Below are 18,913 nucleotides of genomic sequence, written 5' to 3'. Positions count from 1 at the left end.
GCAACCGCCGAAGCCGCGTTCCGCTTGGCCATCCGGTACCTGTCAGCTGCCTCCGGAGTCCCGCAGGCCAAAAAGGCCCTATAGGACTCCTTCTTCAGCTTGACGGCATCCCTTACCGCCGGTGTCCACCACCACGTTTGGGGATTGCCGCCACGACAGGCACCAACAACCTTACGGCCACAGCTCCGGTCGGCTGCCTCAACAATGGAGGCGCGAAACAAGGTCCACTCGGACTCAATGTCCCCTGCCTCCCCCGGGACGTGGAAAAAGCTCTGCCGGAGGTGGGAGTTGAAGCTCTTCCTGACAGGGGATTCTGACAGACGTTCCCAGCAGTCTGTGGGATAATTAGAAATGCAATTTACAACGGGTCCGACGTGAGCATATGCGGCGCATACGCGGCATTGTTTACATAAAGCACGATCGATGGATTTAATGAATTGGAGTGACACAGATGGTTGGATAAACGTGTTATTTATGTAATACTTACTTGAATAACTCTGAATGTTGCGACTTATGTTTTTTTTCACTTTATTGTGCATTTTATGGCTAGTGCGACTTGTACTCCGGAGCGATTTATAGTCTGAAAATTACAGTGTATATATATATATATATATATATATATATATATATATTAGTCCACGGACCATTCAAGTAAACAATATAAAAAGTAAGAACAAGAAGGCACATACAATGAATAAATAAGAGCAATGAATAAATAATAAATAAATAACTGCGAGACAGATGCAATCATCAAAAGAACTACACCTGACTCACGAGCTATAGGTTCCCGACCCCTGCTCTAAACGATTTAGCACTTGGCAAAATGCACACTGGAACCAAATTGCTGTAGATCATGGGAAGGCAACTCTGGTCCTCGAGGGTCGGTGTCTTGCATGTTTTCTATGTCTCCCTGTTGCAGCACACTTGATTCAAATGATCAGGACTGCTATCCAGCTTCTGCAGACCTTGCTGATTACCTGATCATTTGAATCAGCTGTGTTGCAACAGAGAGACAGAAAACATGCAGGACACCGATCCTCGAGGACCGGAGATGCCTACCCATGCTGTAGATGACATGATAAAGTCTGGGTGAGTGGGATTTTGACATTTAACATCAACAATAATAATTGCTATTGGAATGGGCATTGCAGGAAACATCAAACTAGCAGTAAACGAGGCAGGACAGTCTCCACACAAAGTGTTTTGCTCACACTTCAAACCTGGCACCCCAAGCGTGGTAAAGGTAGGCGGTGTGAGTACTGTATGTTGTGACTTTTTTTCACTGCGGTACATCTGCCACAGCTGTGCTGACTATTAATTCAAAACCTTACCGTGCATAAACTTACAATGGTTGTAGTGACTACTAGATGGAACAGTTTGCTTGACATGATTGAGAGATGCTTGGAACAACCACAAGCTGTTGCTACAGCTCTTTTAAGTGATGAGCTTAGACACAATGCACGTGACCTCTGAAATCACAGATATCTCAAATGCTGAGTATTTTGTAAAATTTCTCACACCATTCACGGCTACCATTGAGGAGTATGGTGAGTCCCAGGACACCATATCTCTCATTTCAAATAAATGATTCAAGACATCATGGCATGTAATGCCAGATACCCAAGCCTCATTGCACAAATTAAGGCAGCTATATTAAAGCGGTGAATTTGTATTTGTGTCCAGTACTTACAGCTTTCCAACTGCATAATGCAGGTCTGAACATCCATGGGGAAGTTTTTTAGATCCATGGGACATGAGAGCGTTAACGTTAATCTGAAAGCATACAGAAAAGTGTATAAGTGAGAAGTGAAATACACTGACAGTGTTGAACTGTGAACTGAAAATAATGCATGGCTCTAGTAGTGGCTTGGGTGAAAATCACAAAACAAACACGACAGCTTTAAGCATTTTATGTGCAAGTAAAGTCCTTGTGAACAGTATAAACTGTATAAAAAAGATAATTCCAAATGAGTGTTTATAATAGTAGAATATAATGGGTCTTTGTGAATTAATCTCGTGTTATTGTGTTTCAATGAATAAACAATGGAATGCACTTGCTTAACAACTACAAAGTTGCATTTGAGTACCATAATTTCTTTTTTTTTATAATACATTATGCCCTTCAAAAGCAGTTTTCTTCCACCTGCACTTGTGTATTATGAATTTCACCATTCTGCTGGAAAGCATTCTCAAAAATGTGACTATTATTGGCATAGTAATTTGAGAGAATGTAATGTCTCATGTTCATGACATTTTTTTGTGTAAGATAAGTGTAAGTGTAAGATAAGTTGTTATAGCTTTCTAAAGGTTTCTGCTTTCACTTGTCAACTCAAGATATGAATAATGGTACCTAGATGCATGTCCCTTTTGCGTGCCTATGACAACGCTTTATTTGATCTTTAATTTTTTGTCATTTTTCATTTCCATCATTTATTTAATTCATGATGAAGAAAAAAAACATAAATACAAATGTTCTCTAATCTAGAATGAAATGGAGCAGAAAGACGACTACTCTTACTTTATCTGCTGCTTTTCTTCCCATAATTAAGTTACAATATGCATTGTATTTAATTATTATGTCAACCTTGCTTATATGGCTGCCATGTCAGCATGTACCTACCCAAAATGGGGAAAAATGAGCTATGTGTCTTGGATGCAATCTACCAATGCTTATGTGGTGAAAAAGACTGTGTGGTACTGCTAGTAATTATTACTTTTGAGCCTGAAATAATAATCAGCAGATTTGGATCATGTTTAGTTTTTTTTTGGTTTTTTTATTCAATGTTTTACCGGGTAAGCCAATTGAGAACACTTTCTCATTTACAGTGGCGACCTGGAGGCAAGGTGTGTGAAGAATCTTGCTCAGGGACACGACGACGTGACTGTGACAGAGCTGGGATCGAACCGCCAACCCTCCGGTTACTAAACGACCCACTCTACTGCCTGAGCCACAGCCGCCACGTAGTTATAATATGTCTCGAAACGATTACTGGATTGGTTTTTCAAACTTTTCAAATTGTATTTATTGGTTTTAGCCTTGTATTTGACTATACATTGTACAATGTCTCTGCCGAACCGAAACGTTGCTGAGGTTCTGCTGGACTGTTTCTCTGCTCCTTTTCTACTTGATGTAAGAGTGCCGTGGAACTCACCTTATAGAGTATAAAACATTTCCATTCTTAAAAATCCGCAGCAACTTGTTGTCTGTTGTAACTTCATGGAAGTGTGCACCCTTTTCATTGGCGAAGAACAGATCTGGCTTCCAAATGGAGTCTAACATAGAGGGGTCCAAATCCAAAGAGTCATCTGGATATTCTGCATAGGCAAGCCTGGGATCATTCCACTGCTGACGAAGGAAAATGTTCACGCGATAGTCCTAAATGCACAAGAAATAACATTATGAAGATTAGTTCAAGGTGAGTCGTCACCGTATCGTGGTGAAGGGGTTATTATGCCCCTATGATCCTAGGAGCCATGTTGTCTGGGGCTTCATGCCCCTGGTAGGGTCACCCATGGCAAAAGGGTCCTAGGTGAGGGGCCAGACAAAGCACGGCTCAGAAGACCCCTCATGATGAAAAAGAAAAATGGACCTAGTTTTCCCTCGCCCGGACGCGGGTCACCGGGACCACACTCTGGAGCCAGGCCTGGAGGTGGGGTTCAAAGGCGTGCGCCTGGTGGCCGGGCCTTCGCCCATGGGGCCCGGCTGGGCATAGCCCGAATGGAAAATGTGGGTTCCCCTTCACATGGGGTCACCACCTGTAGGAGGGGCCAAAGGGGTCGGGTGCAAAGTGAGCTGGGTGGAGGCCAAAGGCGGGGAGGACCTTGGCGGTCTGATCCCCGGCTGCAGAGGCCTGCTCTAGGGACATGGAATGTCACTTCTCAGGCTGGAAAGGAGCCCGAGCTGGTGTGTGAGGCAGAAAAGTTCCGACTAGACATAGTTGGACTTGCCTCCACACATAGTTTGTGCTCTGGTACAAGCCCTCTCGAGAGGGGCTGGACTCTCTTCCACTCTGGAGTTTCCCACGGTGAGAGGCGTCGAGCATACTTATTGCCCCCCGGCTGGGCGCCTGTACATTGGGGTTCACCCCGGTGAACTAGAGGGTAGCCTCCCTCCGCCTTCAGGTGGGGGCACGGGTCCTGAATGTTGTTTGTCCTTATGCACCAAATGGCAGCTCAGAGTACCCACCCTTCTTGGAGTCCCTGGAAGAGGTGCTGATGAGCGCTCCTTCTGAGGACTCCATCGTTCTACTGGGTGACTTCAATGCTCATGTGGGTAATGACAGTGAGACCTGGAAGGGTGTGATTGGGAGGAACGCCCCCCCCCCCCCCCCCGATCTGAACCAGAGTGGTGTTCTATTGTTGGACTTCTGTGCTTGACACGGATTTTCCATAATGAACACCATGTTCAAGCATAAGGGTGTCCATGTGTGCACTTGGCACCAAGACACCCTAGTCCGCGGTTCAATGATCGACTTTGTAGTCGTGTCATCGGATTTGCGGCCGCATGTTTTCGACACTCGGGTGAAGAGAGGGGCGGAGCTGTCAACTGATCACCACCTGGTGGTGGGTTGACTCCGATGGTGGGGGAAGATGCCGGTCCGACCTGGCAGACCCAAACGCTCTGTGAGGGTCTGCTGGGAACGTCTGGCAGAATCCCCTGTCAGGTAGAGCTTCAACTCACACCTCCGGCAGAGCTTTTCCCACGTCGAAAGCAGGGGACATTGAGTCCGAGTGGACCATGTTCCGCGCCTCCATTGTTGAGGCAGCCGACCGGAGCTGTAGCCGTAACGTTGTTGGGGCCTGTCGTGGCGGCAATCCCCAAACCCGCTGGTGGACACCGGCGGTAAGGGATGCTGTCAAGCTGAAGAAAGGGTCCTATTGGGCCGTTTTGGCCTGCAGGACTCCGGAGGCAGCTGACAGGTATTGGATGGCCAAGCGGAACGCGGCTTCGGGGATTGCTGAGGCAAAGACCCGGGCGTGGGAGGAGTTTGGTGAGGCCATGGAGAATGACTTCCGGACGACTTCGAGGAGATTCTGGTCCACCATCCGGCGTCTCGGGAGGGGGAAGCAGTGCACGCTCAACACTGTTTACAGTGGAGATGGTGTGCTGCTGACCTCGAATCGGGACGTTGTGAGTCGGTTGGGAGAATACTTCGAAGACCTCCTCAATTTCACTGACACGCCTTCCATTGTGGAACCAGGGCCTGGAGACTCTGAGGCGGACTCTCCAATCTCTGTGGTCGAAGTCACGTGGAACAGTGGACACACTCTACACCCTCGGCAGGATCCTCGAGGGTGCATGGGAATTCGCCGAACCAGTCCACATGTGTTTTGTGGACTTGGAGAAGGCGTTCAACCGTGTCCCTCGGGAGATTCTGTGGAGGGTGCTTTGGGAGTACGGGGTGCCGAGCCAACTGATAAGGGCGGTTCGGTCCCTGTATCACCGATGCCTGAGTTTGGTCTGCATTTCCGGCAGTATGTCGGATTTGTTCCCAGTGCGGGTTGAACACCGCCAAGGCTGCCCTTTGTCACTGATTCTGTTCAGAATTTTTATGGACAGAATTTCTAGGCGCAGCCGAGGCGTTGAGGGGGTCTGGTTTGGGGACCTCAGCATTGCGTCTCTGCTTTTTGCAGATGACGTGGTACTGTTGGCTTCTTCAGGCCGTGAACTCCGGCTTTCACTGGAGCGGTTCGCAGCCGTGTGTGAAGCGGTCGGCATGAGGGTCAGCACCTCCAAATCCGAGTCCATGGTCCTCGGTCGGAAAAGGGTGGAATGCACTCTCCGGATCAGGGATGAGATCTTGCCCCAAGTGGAGGAGTTCAAATATCTTGGGGTCTTATTCACGAGTGAGGGCAGGATGGTGCGCGAGATCGACAGGTGGATTGGTGCGGACTCTGTACCGGTCTGTCGTGGTGAAGAGAGAGCTGAGCCAAAAGGCAAAGCTCTCAATTTACCGGTCGGTCTATGCTCCTACCCTCACCTATGGTCACGAGCTATGGGTCGTGACCAAAAGAACGAGATCCAGGATAGAAGCGGCTGAAATGAGTTTTCTCCGCAGGGTGTCCGGGCTCTCCCTTAGAGATAGGGTGAAGAGCTCTGTCATCCGGGAGAGACTCGGATTAGAGCCACTGCTCCTCCACGTTGAGAGGAGCCAGATGACGTGGCTCGGGCATCTCATCAGGATGCCTCCTGGACGCCTCCCTGGGGAGGTGTTCCGGGCATGTCCCACCGGTAGGAGACCCCGGGGACGACCCAGGATGCGCTGGAGAGACTATGTCTCTCGGCTGGCCTGGGAACGCCTTGGGATCCCCCGGGATGAGCTGGATGAAGTGGCTGGGGAGAGGGAATTCTGGCAGTCCTTCCTTAAACTGCTGCCCCGCGACCCGACCCCGGATAAGCGGAAGAAGATGGATGGATGGATGGATGGATGGACAATTAAGAAATACCACATGCATCTGAAAATGCATCAACACAAAAATTGCATTTGGTGATACAAAGTATTGAATTGGATTACGCATGTTACTTCAAGAGGGATTTTTTTTTTTGTGTTGACTGCGCAAAAGCTAGAATTGTAAGTTTACCCGTGTAAAAAAAGTCGCTTTTGTTACAAGCTTGTTTTTTAAAAATACTGCTTGCAGTAACAGCTGCAGCTGAGAGCTTTTCTTTTACAGAATAGTATTGTTTTTAAAGTGCCAGACATGAACCAAATAAAGTAAGCATGAATGCAAATAATTACAATAGTGACCTTATTACTACTGGGCACCATACCATCTATGGTTTCTTGAGTTATACCATTTCAAGAACACACACACACAAACACACACACATCATGTATACAGCTTGCGGGACATATTATTCAGGCATGTGAATAGGTCTCCTGAGGATGCTAACTAAAGCTTATGGTAGGAGCCTTCTGCACAGAGTTAGTTGTTGGTGAGCTATCATTTAGTACGGTGCGGCTTATTTATGAAAAAAAAAGTCCTCTAATTTGTGCTCTCAGCTGCAGCTGTTACTGCAAGCAGTATTTAAAAAAACAAGCTTGTAACAAAAGTGACTCCCCTGTTTATTTTCACATTTGCACTAATTTCTGGACCATAAACCTTACCTGTTTATAATAGACATACACAAGACATTTACATACATGACATTAACATACATTTACCGTATTTTCCGGACCAAAAGGCGCACCGGATTACAAGGCGCACCTTAAATGAACGGCACATTTTAAAACTTTGTCCATATATGAGGCGCACCGGATTATAAGGCGCATAAAATAGAAGGTATACTGCAACAAATTGCGGTTGACTAGGATTGCGATATGCATCCACTAGCCAATAACCATTGAGCTCTCTGTAAACAATCGCGTTTCTTAAACTATCCTATAAAATGATCAGAACTGACTAAAGTTCGATCTAACACCTTGGTACTGCTTACCTATATTTCCCTTCCAGATCGATCCATAAATTTACTCGAAAAATTAACAGAGCAGCCGATTTTGACATGAAATAGCCTCGTGCGTATGGCAGCTATCACTATAGCATTAGCCACCCGCAAACTCCCATGAGCCTCAGCAAAGTGTAAACAATCGCGTTTCTCAAATGAGGGCTTAAAAAATGATCGGAACTGACTAAAGTTCGATCTAACACCTTGGTACTGCTTACCTATGTTTCCCTTCCATATTGATCCGTAAATTTACTTGAAACATTAACAGAGCAGCCTATTTTGACATGAAAAAACTCACGGGTACAACAGCTATTCAGTGACACCCCCTGACCACGGTTGCCATAATGCTGGTAAGGGATGTGACCTTGTAATTTACTAGTTGTACTAAAACGTACTGGAAATTTTGGCAGAGCACTGTGTACAACCAGTATGGATCAACAAATTCATAAATTGATCCATATATAAGGCGCACCGGACTATAAGGCGCACTGTCGGCTTTTGAGAAAATTTTAGGTTTTTAGGTGAAAATACGGTAATATGCTGCATGTAACCCAACAGACAATTAACATAATGTAACATGACACCAACATGACAACATGCACTTAACATAACAATATACATTTAACATACAGTTATTGATCCCATAAATTATAATTTTGTGTAAGAGTTCAACAGTTAGATCACCAAAAAATGATTCCCGAGCGCGGCGCCGCTGCTGCTCACTGCTCCCCTCTCCCCCAGGGGATGGATCAAAATCACATGGGGATGGGTTAAATGCAGAGGACAGAGCCCTTTGAGACTGCTTGTGATTTAGGGCTATATAAACTTGACTTGATTGATTGATTGATTGATTGAACAGTTGATGTTTTAGTTGATGTTTGAATATGGAGACCGATTGTGATATTTTGAGGCTGTCGCTCAGCTCATTCCAAATCTGCGGTCCTCGGCACACCACACTCATACTGGTTCTCATTAATTTACGTTTTTTACCTACAATGAGGTGTTTGTGTCTAGTATTGTGGGTGTGCTGGGGAACACAGATGGGAATGAGCTGTTTTAATCTGTGGTTTGAGTCTGAGTTTACTTGATATATTACAGAAGCGATAGTAATTGAAATCATTAAGTCGAAGGATACGATAACGGGCAACTTCTCATTGCAAATCAAACATGCAGGCAATGCTTCAGCATTGGCAATGAAAGCCTCTGTTCTCATCAGCAATCTTTCTCTTTTTGCCTTTTGAATCCATGGCCAATCACTCACACACCTGTTTACAACTCGCATGTGCTGTGTCGTAGACCATGACGCAATTTTGCTATTTGATGCCATTCTTAAATTTGGTATTTTTAATATATTTACAACTACATACATTTTACAGCATCACTCACCAATCACTCACACACCTGTTTGTTTACAACTCGCATGTGCTGTGTCGTAGACCATGACGCAATTTTGCTATTTGATGCCATTCTTAAATTTAGTATTTTTAATATATTTACAACTACATACATTTTACAGCATGAGAATGGTTGTGTCATGATTACCATATAAAAACCATATTTAAAAAAACAACAACAACAAAAAAACATATTTTTCCATTTTCACGCATTTTTGCAAAAATTCCAGGGAGCCGCTAGGGGCGTGCTAAAGAGCCGCATGCGGCTCTGGAGCAGCAGGTTGCCGACCCCTGTTTTAAGGTGTCGTTAACTTTTTCAAGTAGATCCAGGATAGCCATACAGGTAGTGTGTTTCTTCCTGAAACCGTATTGGGATGATGTTAATATGTTTAGTTTGTTGAGGTAATTAATTAATCTATTGTAGACAATTCTCTCCAATATTTTGGAGAGGGTGGGTAGTATGGCTATGGGCCAGTAATTGGTCTTATCATTTTTATCACCAGACTTCTATGTAGGGATGATTTTTGCAATTTTTGTCCTTTCGGGAAAAATGCCTGTGAGTAGGGAGAGGTTGAGACAGTGGGCAAGTGTTTTAATGGCACAATAAGTCCACAATTAGTTTGTGTGTGCTTGTGTGTTAAGACCTCAAAAGTACTGTTTCTGTTGAGCTTCAGTGACAAAAGTAACTACTACTATGTGCCTGATACATACCAGCAAACGTGATATGCGGCCAATTTAAAGATCAGACTGACCACCGAGATTATTGTGTGCTGCGCACGGAGCACAAAATGTGTGGCTCCCAAACCATGCAGCCTCTCGTATCGTCGCACCCATATTGCAAGCTTTGTCTGTCACAACAGGGAATGTTTAATTTGAACGAGAAAAATCCAAATAGGTGAAAGTTCTCTGAAGGACATCGGCTATATTCACCACAGGGTGGGTCTCAAAGTGGGCGATTGTACAAGCCCAAAATGACAAAAGCCACATGAAAATAGATCTGATGCTGTGCAAGGACAATGGATTCTCCTTGTTGCCTCTCATTTTGCCTGCGCTTCATCATACTTAAGCACATAGATTTTGTTTGCACCTCACTTTCTGTATTTAGAAATAAAAATCCACTCCTGTCTCAGGTTGGACAAATCATTTCAGTGCGAAATGAATCTGTTTGCATGCACTCCTCTCAGAATGTAGTGTGGAAATTTTGTGAATTTGGCAGGCACAATCCTGGCTGTGCTCGGTTGGTAAATCAGATGTTTGCGTGTGCAGTCAAGTTTGCTCCCCTTTTTGCACATGCGCCTTTGGAACTCGGACGCTAAATGGCAGCAATTCGATAAAAGTATTTTTGAAGATACTGTTCAATTTAGATATGATGAAATCAAACATTTGAACCCAATACAACAGATACAAGTAATTCCAACAATTAGATCTTCAGAAATTTGTTTCACTCTCTGTAATTTGATGTTGCAGGGTCCTATTCCATATACCGTAATTTTCGGACTATAAGTCACGGTTTTTGTCATAGGTTGGGTGGGGGGCGACTTGTACTCCGGAGCGACTTATATGTGATTTTTTTCACAAATTTTCAAAATTCGAAAATCCGCGATGTAGTTAAACCGCAAAAAATGAACCGCGATGTAGCAAGGGAGTACTGTCATTTGAACTGCAAGTGACGTCACCCGTGCCGCGCGGCGGTTGTTTACATAAAAGACAAAGGATTTGATCACAGGATGACGAACGGCCCCACGTACTACCGGCATCATTAACGGCTTTGTTTGTAAGTGACATGGAGGACAAAGAGTTTGAAGGATTTAAGGATTTGGAGTGACACAGAAGGTATGAAAAACTATTATGACTTTTACGCACGCCCGGTTTTTCTCGACGGGAGCTGTCTTTCACTTTCGTGGATGAAAGTCGGGGGCCGGCGCTCGGACGGGTGGCTGTCCGGGGACGGTGGATGGGGCTCGGACATGGCTTTTACGCATGCCCGGTCCCTCTTCCATCTCCGTGGCTGGAAGTTCACTAGTTCTTGGCTTGGTACTTTGTTAACGCTACAACATAGTTATATACTAGATCTCTGCAGCGCACGGGCGGCGTTGTTGACATGAAGAACGAGGAATTTGTTCGATGAATTTAATGATTTGGAGTGACACAGATGGTTATATAATGTTGTTGTAATATGATAGTTAAATGAAATATACTATATATACCGTTATATGGGTCTGTGGTATAATTAGAAATGCAATTTACAACGGCATATGCGGCACATACGCAGCATTGTTTACATAAAGCACGATCGATGGATTTAATGAATTGGAGTGACACAGATGGTTTGATAATATTGTTACTATATGATAGTTATCTAAAATATACTTTATATATCGTTATATGGGTCTGTGGAATAATTTGAAATGCAAATCACGACGAATCCGACGGCGAGCATACGCGGCATTGTTTACATAATAGATGATCGATGGATTTAATGATTGGAGTGACACAGCTGTTACTATATGATAGTTATTTAAAATATAGTTTATATATCGTTATATGGGTCTGTGGAATAATTAGAAATGCAAATCACGACGAATCCGACAGCGAGCGTACGCGGCATTGTTTACATAATAGATGATCGATGGATTTAATGATTTGTAGTGACACAGATGATTTGATAATATTGTTGCTATATGATAGTTATTTAAAATATACTTTATATATCGTTATATGGGTCTGTGGAATAATTAGAAATGCAAATCACGACGAATCCGACGGCGAGCGTACGCGGCATTGTTTATATAATAGATGATCGATGGATTTAATGATTTGTAGTGACACAGATGATTTGATAATATTGTTGCTATATGATAGTTATTTAAAATATACTTTATATATCCTTATATGGGTCTGTGGAATAATTAGAAATGCAAATCACGAGTCCGACGCCGCGCGTACGCGGCATTGTTTACATAATAGATGATCGATGAATTTAATGATTTGGAGTGACACAGATGGTTTGGTAATATTGTTGCTATATGATAGTTATTTGAAATATACTTTATATATCATTATATGGGTCTGTGGAATAATTAGACATGCAAATCACAACGACTCTGACGGCCCACGTACGCGGCATTGCGATCGATGGATTTAATGAATTAGAGTGACACAGATGGTTTGATAAACGTGTTTTTTATGTAATACTCATTTGAGTAACTCTGAATGTTACGTTAGGCCTGTTCTCAGCTCCTTGATTGTGTATGTCACGTTAGCATACCGTATTGTTTAGCCTGTTGTTGGTGGTTCATGTCTGTTCTTGGTGTTGGATTTTGGCATATAAATGTGCCCCAAAAGTGCGACTTATACTCCGGAGCGACTTATAAATGTTGTTTTTCACTTTATTGGGCATTTTATGGCTGGTGCGACTTATACTCCGGAGCGACTTATAGTCCGAAAATTACGGTTATTATTTTTGAAGACGCTGTTCAATTGAGATGATGAAATGAAACACTACACAACTCAAGTTCACAGTTCAATTGAGACATGATGAAAGTAAACACTACACAATTAAACATGTCTGTTTCACATGTAGCAAGGGATTACTGTCATTTGAACTGCAAGTGATGTCACCGGTGCCGCGTGGCGGTACATAAATACAAAGGATTCGATCACGGGATGACGAAGGTGACGAAGGGCCCCACGTTTGAAGGATTTCATTATTTGGAGTGACACAAGGTTTGAAAAACTTATTTATGTTATAGTTATTTGATATATTTTATTTCTTGTAGCAACTTGTATATGTTTTTATCGTTACAGTTCAGTAGTTGTTGGCTCATTGAACTCTTGTTTTGTTAAATAAAGAGCCGTTTACCATACCCACGTCTTTCCTGGTACTTTGTTAACGCTACAATATAGTTATATACTAGATCTGTGCGGCGCGCGCGCGCTGCGTTGTTGGCATAAAGGACGAGGAATTTAATCGATGGATTTAATTATTAGTAGTGACACAGATGGTTTGATAATATTGTTGTTATATGATAGTTATTTGAAATATACTTTATATATCGTTATATGGGTCTGTGGAATAATTAGAAATGCAACTTACAATGAGTCCGATGTCAGCGGCGCGGCGCATATGCGGCGCATACGCGGCATTGTTTACATAAAGCACGATCGATGGATTTAATGAATTGGAGTGTCACAGATGGTTTGATAAACGTGTTATTTATGTAATACTTATTTGAATAACTCTGAATGTTACGTCAGGCCCGTTCTCAGCTCCTCGTTTGAGTATATGTCACGTTAGCATACCATATCCCTTTGTGCTCTGCTCACACACAGAGAGAATAGATTAAGAGGGATTGCGTGAGCAATTGAAAAAAGAGAGTCGAACAACAGGAAATCTGTTTAACATAGATAGCGTGTGCAGACCACAGCGACCAAACCGGGCTTTAAGCCTTCTGTGTGTGCATGTGTGTGTGACTTACATTAAATATTTATTAACTTTAAATCTCTTGACCTTACTGTATTTGTTTCCACTTCCATGGTAAAAAACAAAAAGTGTTTCAGAAAAAATATCTCTGAAAAAGGTACTCTTTTTTTATATATATATTTACTTAAAATATATTGTTGACAATACTGACTATATAATCTCTAATAAAACTAAAATAACTACAATTCATTGTCTCAATGTCACTTCCATTCATGCCAGTAAACCATATTTAAATGTGGTAATGATACCATGAGGTTATGTCACTGGGAACTCCTATTTATCAAGAGGAAACGAGTTGTGGATGGCTCATAAAACAGATGGTAAAGAGGAGAGAAAGGTCTTAATCCCAATGTAACATATGGTCCCTGTATATGTCCCGCTCTCTGGACCGCTCTGAAGTATGAAGTTTCGATCAAAACCTCACTGTTTGTCTTGACCCTTTCACTTTTCCTCATAACTGAATAGTCCCTGATTGGCCATATGCCACGCACAAGTTTTCAAATCACTCAACAGCTTAAAACAACATTATGCATACACATCCTGCTGCCACCATTAGAAGCTCGTCTATTGGCCATTGAGTTATATTGGTTTTAATTAAAAAAAAAAAAAAAAACTTCTCACAAATACTTCTCACAGTCTGCCTGTCACAGACAAGAGTTTCTTGTTGCTCTTTTATCAACCACAATCTCCAGATCTCCAGGGATGAAGGTCCCTCTTGTGTGTTTCAGTTGCTCCTTTTTGCAAGAAGGTAAGATATTATTTTGTCCACCATTTCCAACACAGAGCTGCAAAGTACTGTGCTTCTCTCCATCATTTCCTTTAATAATGATCATTTTTGTCAAAAACTCTTGATGGCATGACTGCTTTCTCCTTGAGCTGAATGAAGCACATGATATGACTTAATCGTTGGGGTCAAATGACACTGTAGTTATTGGTTGGTCTTTGAGGATGGCTTCTATCTCACAAACTAGTGGTTGTTGTTTTAGAATAGGTGTAGCGGACACTGATTCATCGTCATAATTCAGTTATTGTGTGTTGTTACCCTGTCTTTGTTTACTGCCGGTAGTTTTGTTCCATTGTGTATTGCTGCGGTCCCTTTGAGAGGGACGCATAACGGATTAACCGGTGTTTTCCTCCTGGGTTATGTGACTGGGGAACACGGAAGGACTACAAAAATAAACAACACTTTGTTGCGTAGTTAAAAAGTAGAACTTGCCTTATGTTTTCGCTCTGCAATTTCTACAATGCAAAGATCTTTTTGACTAGTCTGATCAGTCTCTCCCAGACTCTGCCATAGTGGGAAGGATCAAAGTCAATTTTGCTCCTTCTGTTCGAAGACTGTTTTGAATCACACAATGTGAGCTATTTTAATGGGAAAGAGAAGCGCTTGTGAATGTGAACACCAGACCCTTGAAAATCAACATTGAATGAATGAAATTTTAAATTGGTATCGTGTTCAAACGTCAACATGAGGCCAGGAGGAGACAAAGAGCAAAGTCAGTGTAAAGTGAGGAGGATCTACCGTATTGGCCCAAATATAAGACGACCCCGATTATAAGACGACTCCCTCTTTTTCAAGATTCGAGTTTGAAAGAAGACTTTTTGAAGACCAAATTTATTTTTATACAGAAAATAATTACATCTGAAACAAATGATTATAACAATATATTTGAGAGAAAAAGCATGTTATTTTGCCTCATTCAAATCATGCAAAACTGTCTATCACGTCTTAATATCTGTACATTTAAATATGTAAACTAAAGTGCAATCACATTTGTAAAAGAATGGCTTCTAGTTTTTGAAATGTAAATAAACCAATCTACTGTGATAAAACAACAAAATTGCAATAACTGCATTAACCATGAATGTGAAGTCTAACTATAGTCTTGAAACAAATCTGAATAAGGTAAAACATTGCAATAAAATTTTGCAAACTGCTATCGATTTGTTGGGGAGTGTATAGGGGGTTGGCTCGGATGGTTATGCTCTTTTCGCCCCTGGGTGTCGGTCAGAACACAGGAGGGAAGACGTAGTTCTGTTTTGATTTATTTACTGAATTATTGCCAAAAAAATAATAACCATAAATGAAATACTCTCGGCAACACAACACACCAAACATAAGTCATCAATCGAGATAACAAAATACATTTGCTTGCGACCGTTAGTCGCCGTGCCGCTGCGTAACAGCTACTCGTCCGATGCGAGGCAAACTTAAAGGAGCGCGCTGGAACAAACGGCGCGCACACGAAGCAAACCACGATCGGACAAACGGCACAAAAGTGGACAGTAGTAACAATGAAATGTATATACTCACTTTGTGTCAAAGACACACACGATCACAGCAACATGAGCACGCCGGAGCTGTCAATTAAATGGCGCGCACACGAAGCAAACCGCGATCGGACAAAAGGCACAACAGTGGACAATAGTAACAATGAAATGTATATAATCCCTTTGTGTTAAAGACGCACTCGATCACAGTCGTTACCAGCAACCTTTAACTTACCGCTATGCACAAGTGAAAATGGGTATAATGTCTAGAACCCCAATATAAGACGACCCCCACTTTTTCAGTCTTATTTCAATGAAAAAAACATTGTGTTATATTTGGGCCAAAATGCTAATTGGAGAATAAAGTGGAGAGGATCTAATTGGAACTGGAACATTGACCATTCTTTCTCTGACATGTTCCTCACCAATGGACGCAACAGTTACTTGATATTAAGGATGGGATGAGACACAAATCCCATGAGGCAAGATGTCTCACAAGAATGAGTCCATGGCAAGATTTTTGCAAACTTTCTAATAAAAAATAATGCCTAATATAAATTATCCAATTTTTGGGGGGACGGGTCCTGACTGTTGTGTTTATGCACCAAATGGCAGCTAAGAGTACCCACCCTTCTTGGAGTCCCTGGAAGAAGTGCTGGAGAGCGCTCCTTTTGGGGACTACATCGTTCTACTGGGTGACTTCAATGCTCACGTGGGCAATGACAGTGAGATCTGGAAGGGCGTGATTGGGAGGAACGGGCAGGCCCCTCCGATCTGAACCCGAGCGGTGTTCTATTGTTGGACTTCTGGGCTCGACACTGATTTTCTATAATGAACACCATGTTCAAACATAAGGGTGTCCATGTGTGCACTTGGCACCAGGACACCATAGGCCGCAATTTGATGATCGACTTTGTAGTCGTGTCATCGAATTTGCGGCCGCATGTTTTGGACACTCTGGTGAAGAGAGGGGCGGAGCTGTCAACTGATCACCAACTGGTGGTGGGTTGGCTCCGATGGTGGGGGAAGATGCCGGTCCGACCTGGCAGGCCCAAATGCTCTGTGAGGGTCTGCTGGGAACGTCTGGCAGAATCCCCTGTCAGGAAGAGCTTCAACTCCCACCTGGACCATGTTCCGCGCCTCCATTGTCGAGGCAGCCGACCAGAGCTGTGGACAGAAGGTGCCTGTCGTGGCGGCAATCCCCGAACCCGCTGGTGGACACCGGCAGTAAGGGATGCCGTCAAGCTGAAGATGGAGTCCTATCGGGCCGTTTTGGCCTGCAGGACTACAGAGGCAGCTGACAGGTACCGGATGGCCAAGCGGAACGCGTCTTCGGCAGTTGCTGAGGCAAAAACCCGGGCGTGGTAGGAGATAGGTGAGGCCATTGAGAATGACTTCCGGATGGCTTTGAGGAGATTCTGGTCCACCATCCGGCGTCTCGGGAGGGGGAAGCAGTGCACGGTCAACACTGTTTACAGTGGAGATGGTGTGCTGCTGACCTGATCGGTGCGGAGAGTACTTCGAAGACCTCCTCAATTCCACCGACACGCCTTCCATTGTGGAAGCAGGACCTGGAGACTCTGAGGCGGACTCTCCAATCTCTGGGGTCGAAGTCACTGAGGTAGTTAAAAAAACTCCTCGGTGGCAGGGCCCCGGGGGTGGATGAGATCCGCCCGGAGTTCTTAAAGGTTCTTGATGTTGTGGGGCTGTCATGGCTGACACGCCTCTACAACATTACGTGGACATTGGGGATGGTGCCTCTGGAATGGCAGACTGGTGGTGGTTCCCCTCTTTAAGAAGGGGGACCGGAGGGTGTGTTCCAATTACAGGGGAATCACACTTCTCAGCCTCCCTGGTAAGGTCTATTCAGGGGTGCTGGAGAGGAGGGTCCGTCGGGAGGTCGAACCTCGGATTCAGGAGGAGCAGTGTGGCTTTCGTCCTGGCCGTGGAACAGTGGACACACTCTACACCCTCGGCAGGATCCTCAAGGGTGCACGGGAGTTCGTGCAACCAGTCCACATGTGTCTACTGTGGAGGGTGCTTCGGGAGTACGTGGTGCCGAGCCAACTGATAAAGGCGGTTCGGTCCCTGCCAGAGTTTGGTCCACATTTCCGGCAGTAAGTCAGATTCGTTCCCAGTGAGGGTTGGACTCCGCCAAAGCTGCCCTTTGTCACCGATTTTGTTCATAATTTTTATGGAGAGAATGTCTAGACGCAGCCGAGGCATTGAGGGGTTCCGGTTTGGGGACCTCAGCATCGCCTCTCTGCTTTTTGCAGATGACGTGGTGCTGTTGGCTCTTCAGGCCGTGATCTCCGGCTCTCACTGGAGTGGTTTGCAGCCGAGTGTGAAGCAGTCGGGATGAGGGTCAGCACCTCCATGGTTCTCGGTCGGAAAAAGGTGGAATGCCCTCTCCGGATCGGCCGAAATTAGTTTTCTCCGCAGGGTGTACGGGCTCTCCCTTAGAGATAGGGTGAGGAGCTCTGTCATCCGGAAGAGACTCGGAGTAGAGCTGCTGGCTGCTCCTCCACGTTGAGAGGAGCCAGATGAGATGGCTCGGGCATCTCATCAGGATGCCTCCTGGACGCCTCCCTGGGGAGGTGTTCCGGGCATGTCCCACCGGTAGGAGACCCCGGGGACGACCCAGGACGTCTCTCAGCTGGCCTGGGAACGCCTTGGGATCCCTTGGGATGAGCCGGATGAAGTGGCTGGGTAGAGGGAAGTCTGGGAGTCCCTCCTAAAGCTGCTACCCCCGCGATCTGACCCCGGATAAGTGCAAGAAGATGGATGGATGAATTTTCCAGTTCTCAAAATGTTTTACAAAATGAAATATGTCATACTACACTTGGTGAGACTCACCCTCCACGCAAGGAAAATGTAATGGCCGTGATGATTAGGGATGGGAATTGATAAGATTTTTACGTTTCCATTTTCGATTCCGTCTAACGATTCAAGACCTTATTGGTTCTCTTATCGATTCTTATTCAGGAAAAAAGAAGAATCATTTTGTTTTATATATTGGAACTTTGTGTATATATGACATTACAAACCCAAGAGTGAAGAATGCAAAAATGTTTTTACAATAGAAATCATCACCTACAGAAAATCAGGGGCTTCTACAGTGGCAAACAGGTGCATGCCTTTAACTACAAATTTTGTCACTTCACGATGATATTACTGTCCTGAGACATTTTGCTCCTCATTGCCTCTGTGAACGGATAAGCTAGAGGTACAGTACTGCTGGCATCTGAACCAGTCAGACTGTCTCTTGTCGTCATCTAAAATACAACATGAGTCCCAATTTGCATGACAGATTTTACAATT

At 44.1% G+C, this 18,913-nt stretch overlaps 1 protein-coding gene across 7 annotated transcripts in view; it reads right to left on the bottom strand.

Moving 5' to 3' along the window:
- glra3 (glycine receptor, alpha 3) overlaps positions 1–18,913 on the bottom strand; it is a 98,395-nt gene that overhangs the window by 32,240 nt on the left and 47,242 nt on the right. For 4 of the 7 annotated variants that reach the window (XM_085911642.1, XM_085911645.1, XM_085911643.1 and 1 more), the window contains exons 1-2: positions 3,153–3,218; positions 1,691–1,773 (exon numbers count right to left, since the gene is read on the bottom strand). Coding sequence is in view for 3 of the 7 variants with exons in the window: in XM_085911646.1 (XP_085767772.1) it covers positions 1,691–1,773; positions 3,153–3,376 (307 nt within the window). In the remaining 4 variants the exon portion in view is untranslated. Of the gene's footprint in view, positions 1–1,690; positions 1,774–3,152; positions 3,377–18,913 lie in introns of those variants that run through there. The other 3 variants (XM_085911646.1, XM_085911647.1, XM_085911648.1) reach the window with 1 other exon arrangement.

The sequence above is a fragment of the Syngnathus leptorhynchus genome, chromosome 5 (genome assembly GCF_054491065.1).
Source record: "Syngnathus leptorhynchus isolate UIUO chromosome 5, UIUO_Slep, whole genome shotgun sequence".
In the NCBI taxonomy this organism is placed as follows: Eukaryota; Metazoa; Chordata; class Actinopteri; order Syngnathiformes; family Syngnathidae; genus Syngnathus; species Syngnathus leptorhynchus.
This window is presented reverse-complemented; position numbering and strand designations above follow the sequence as displayed.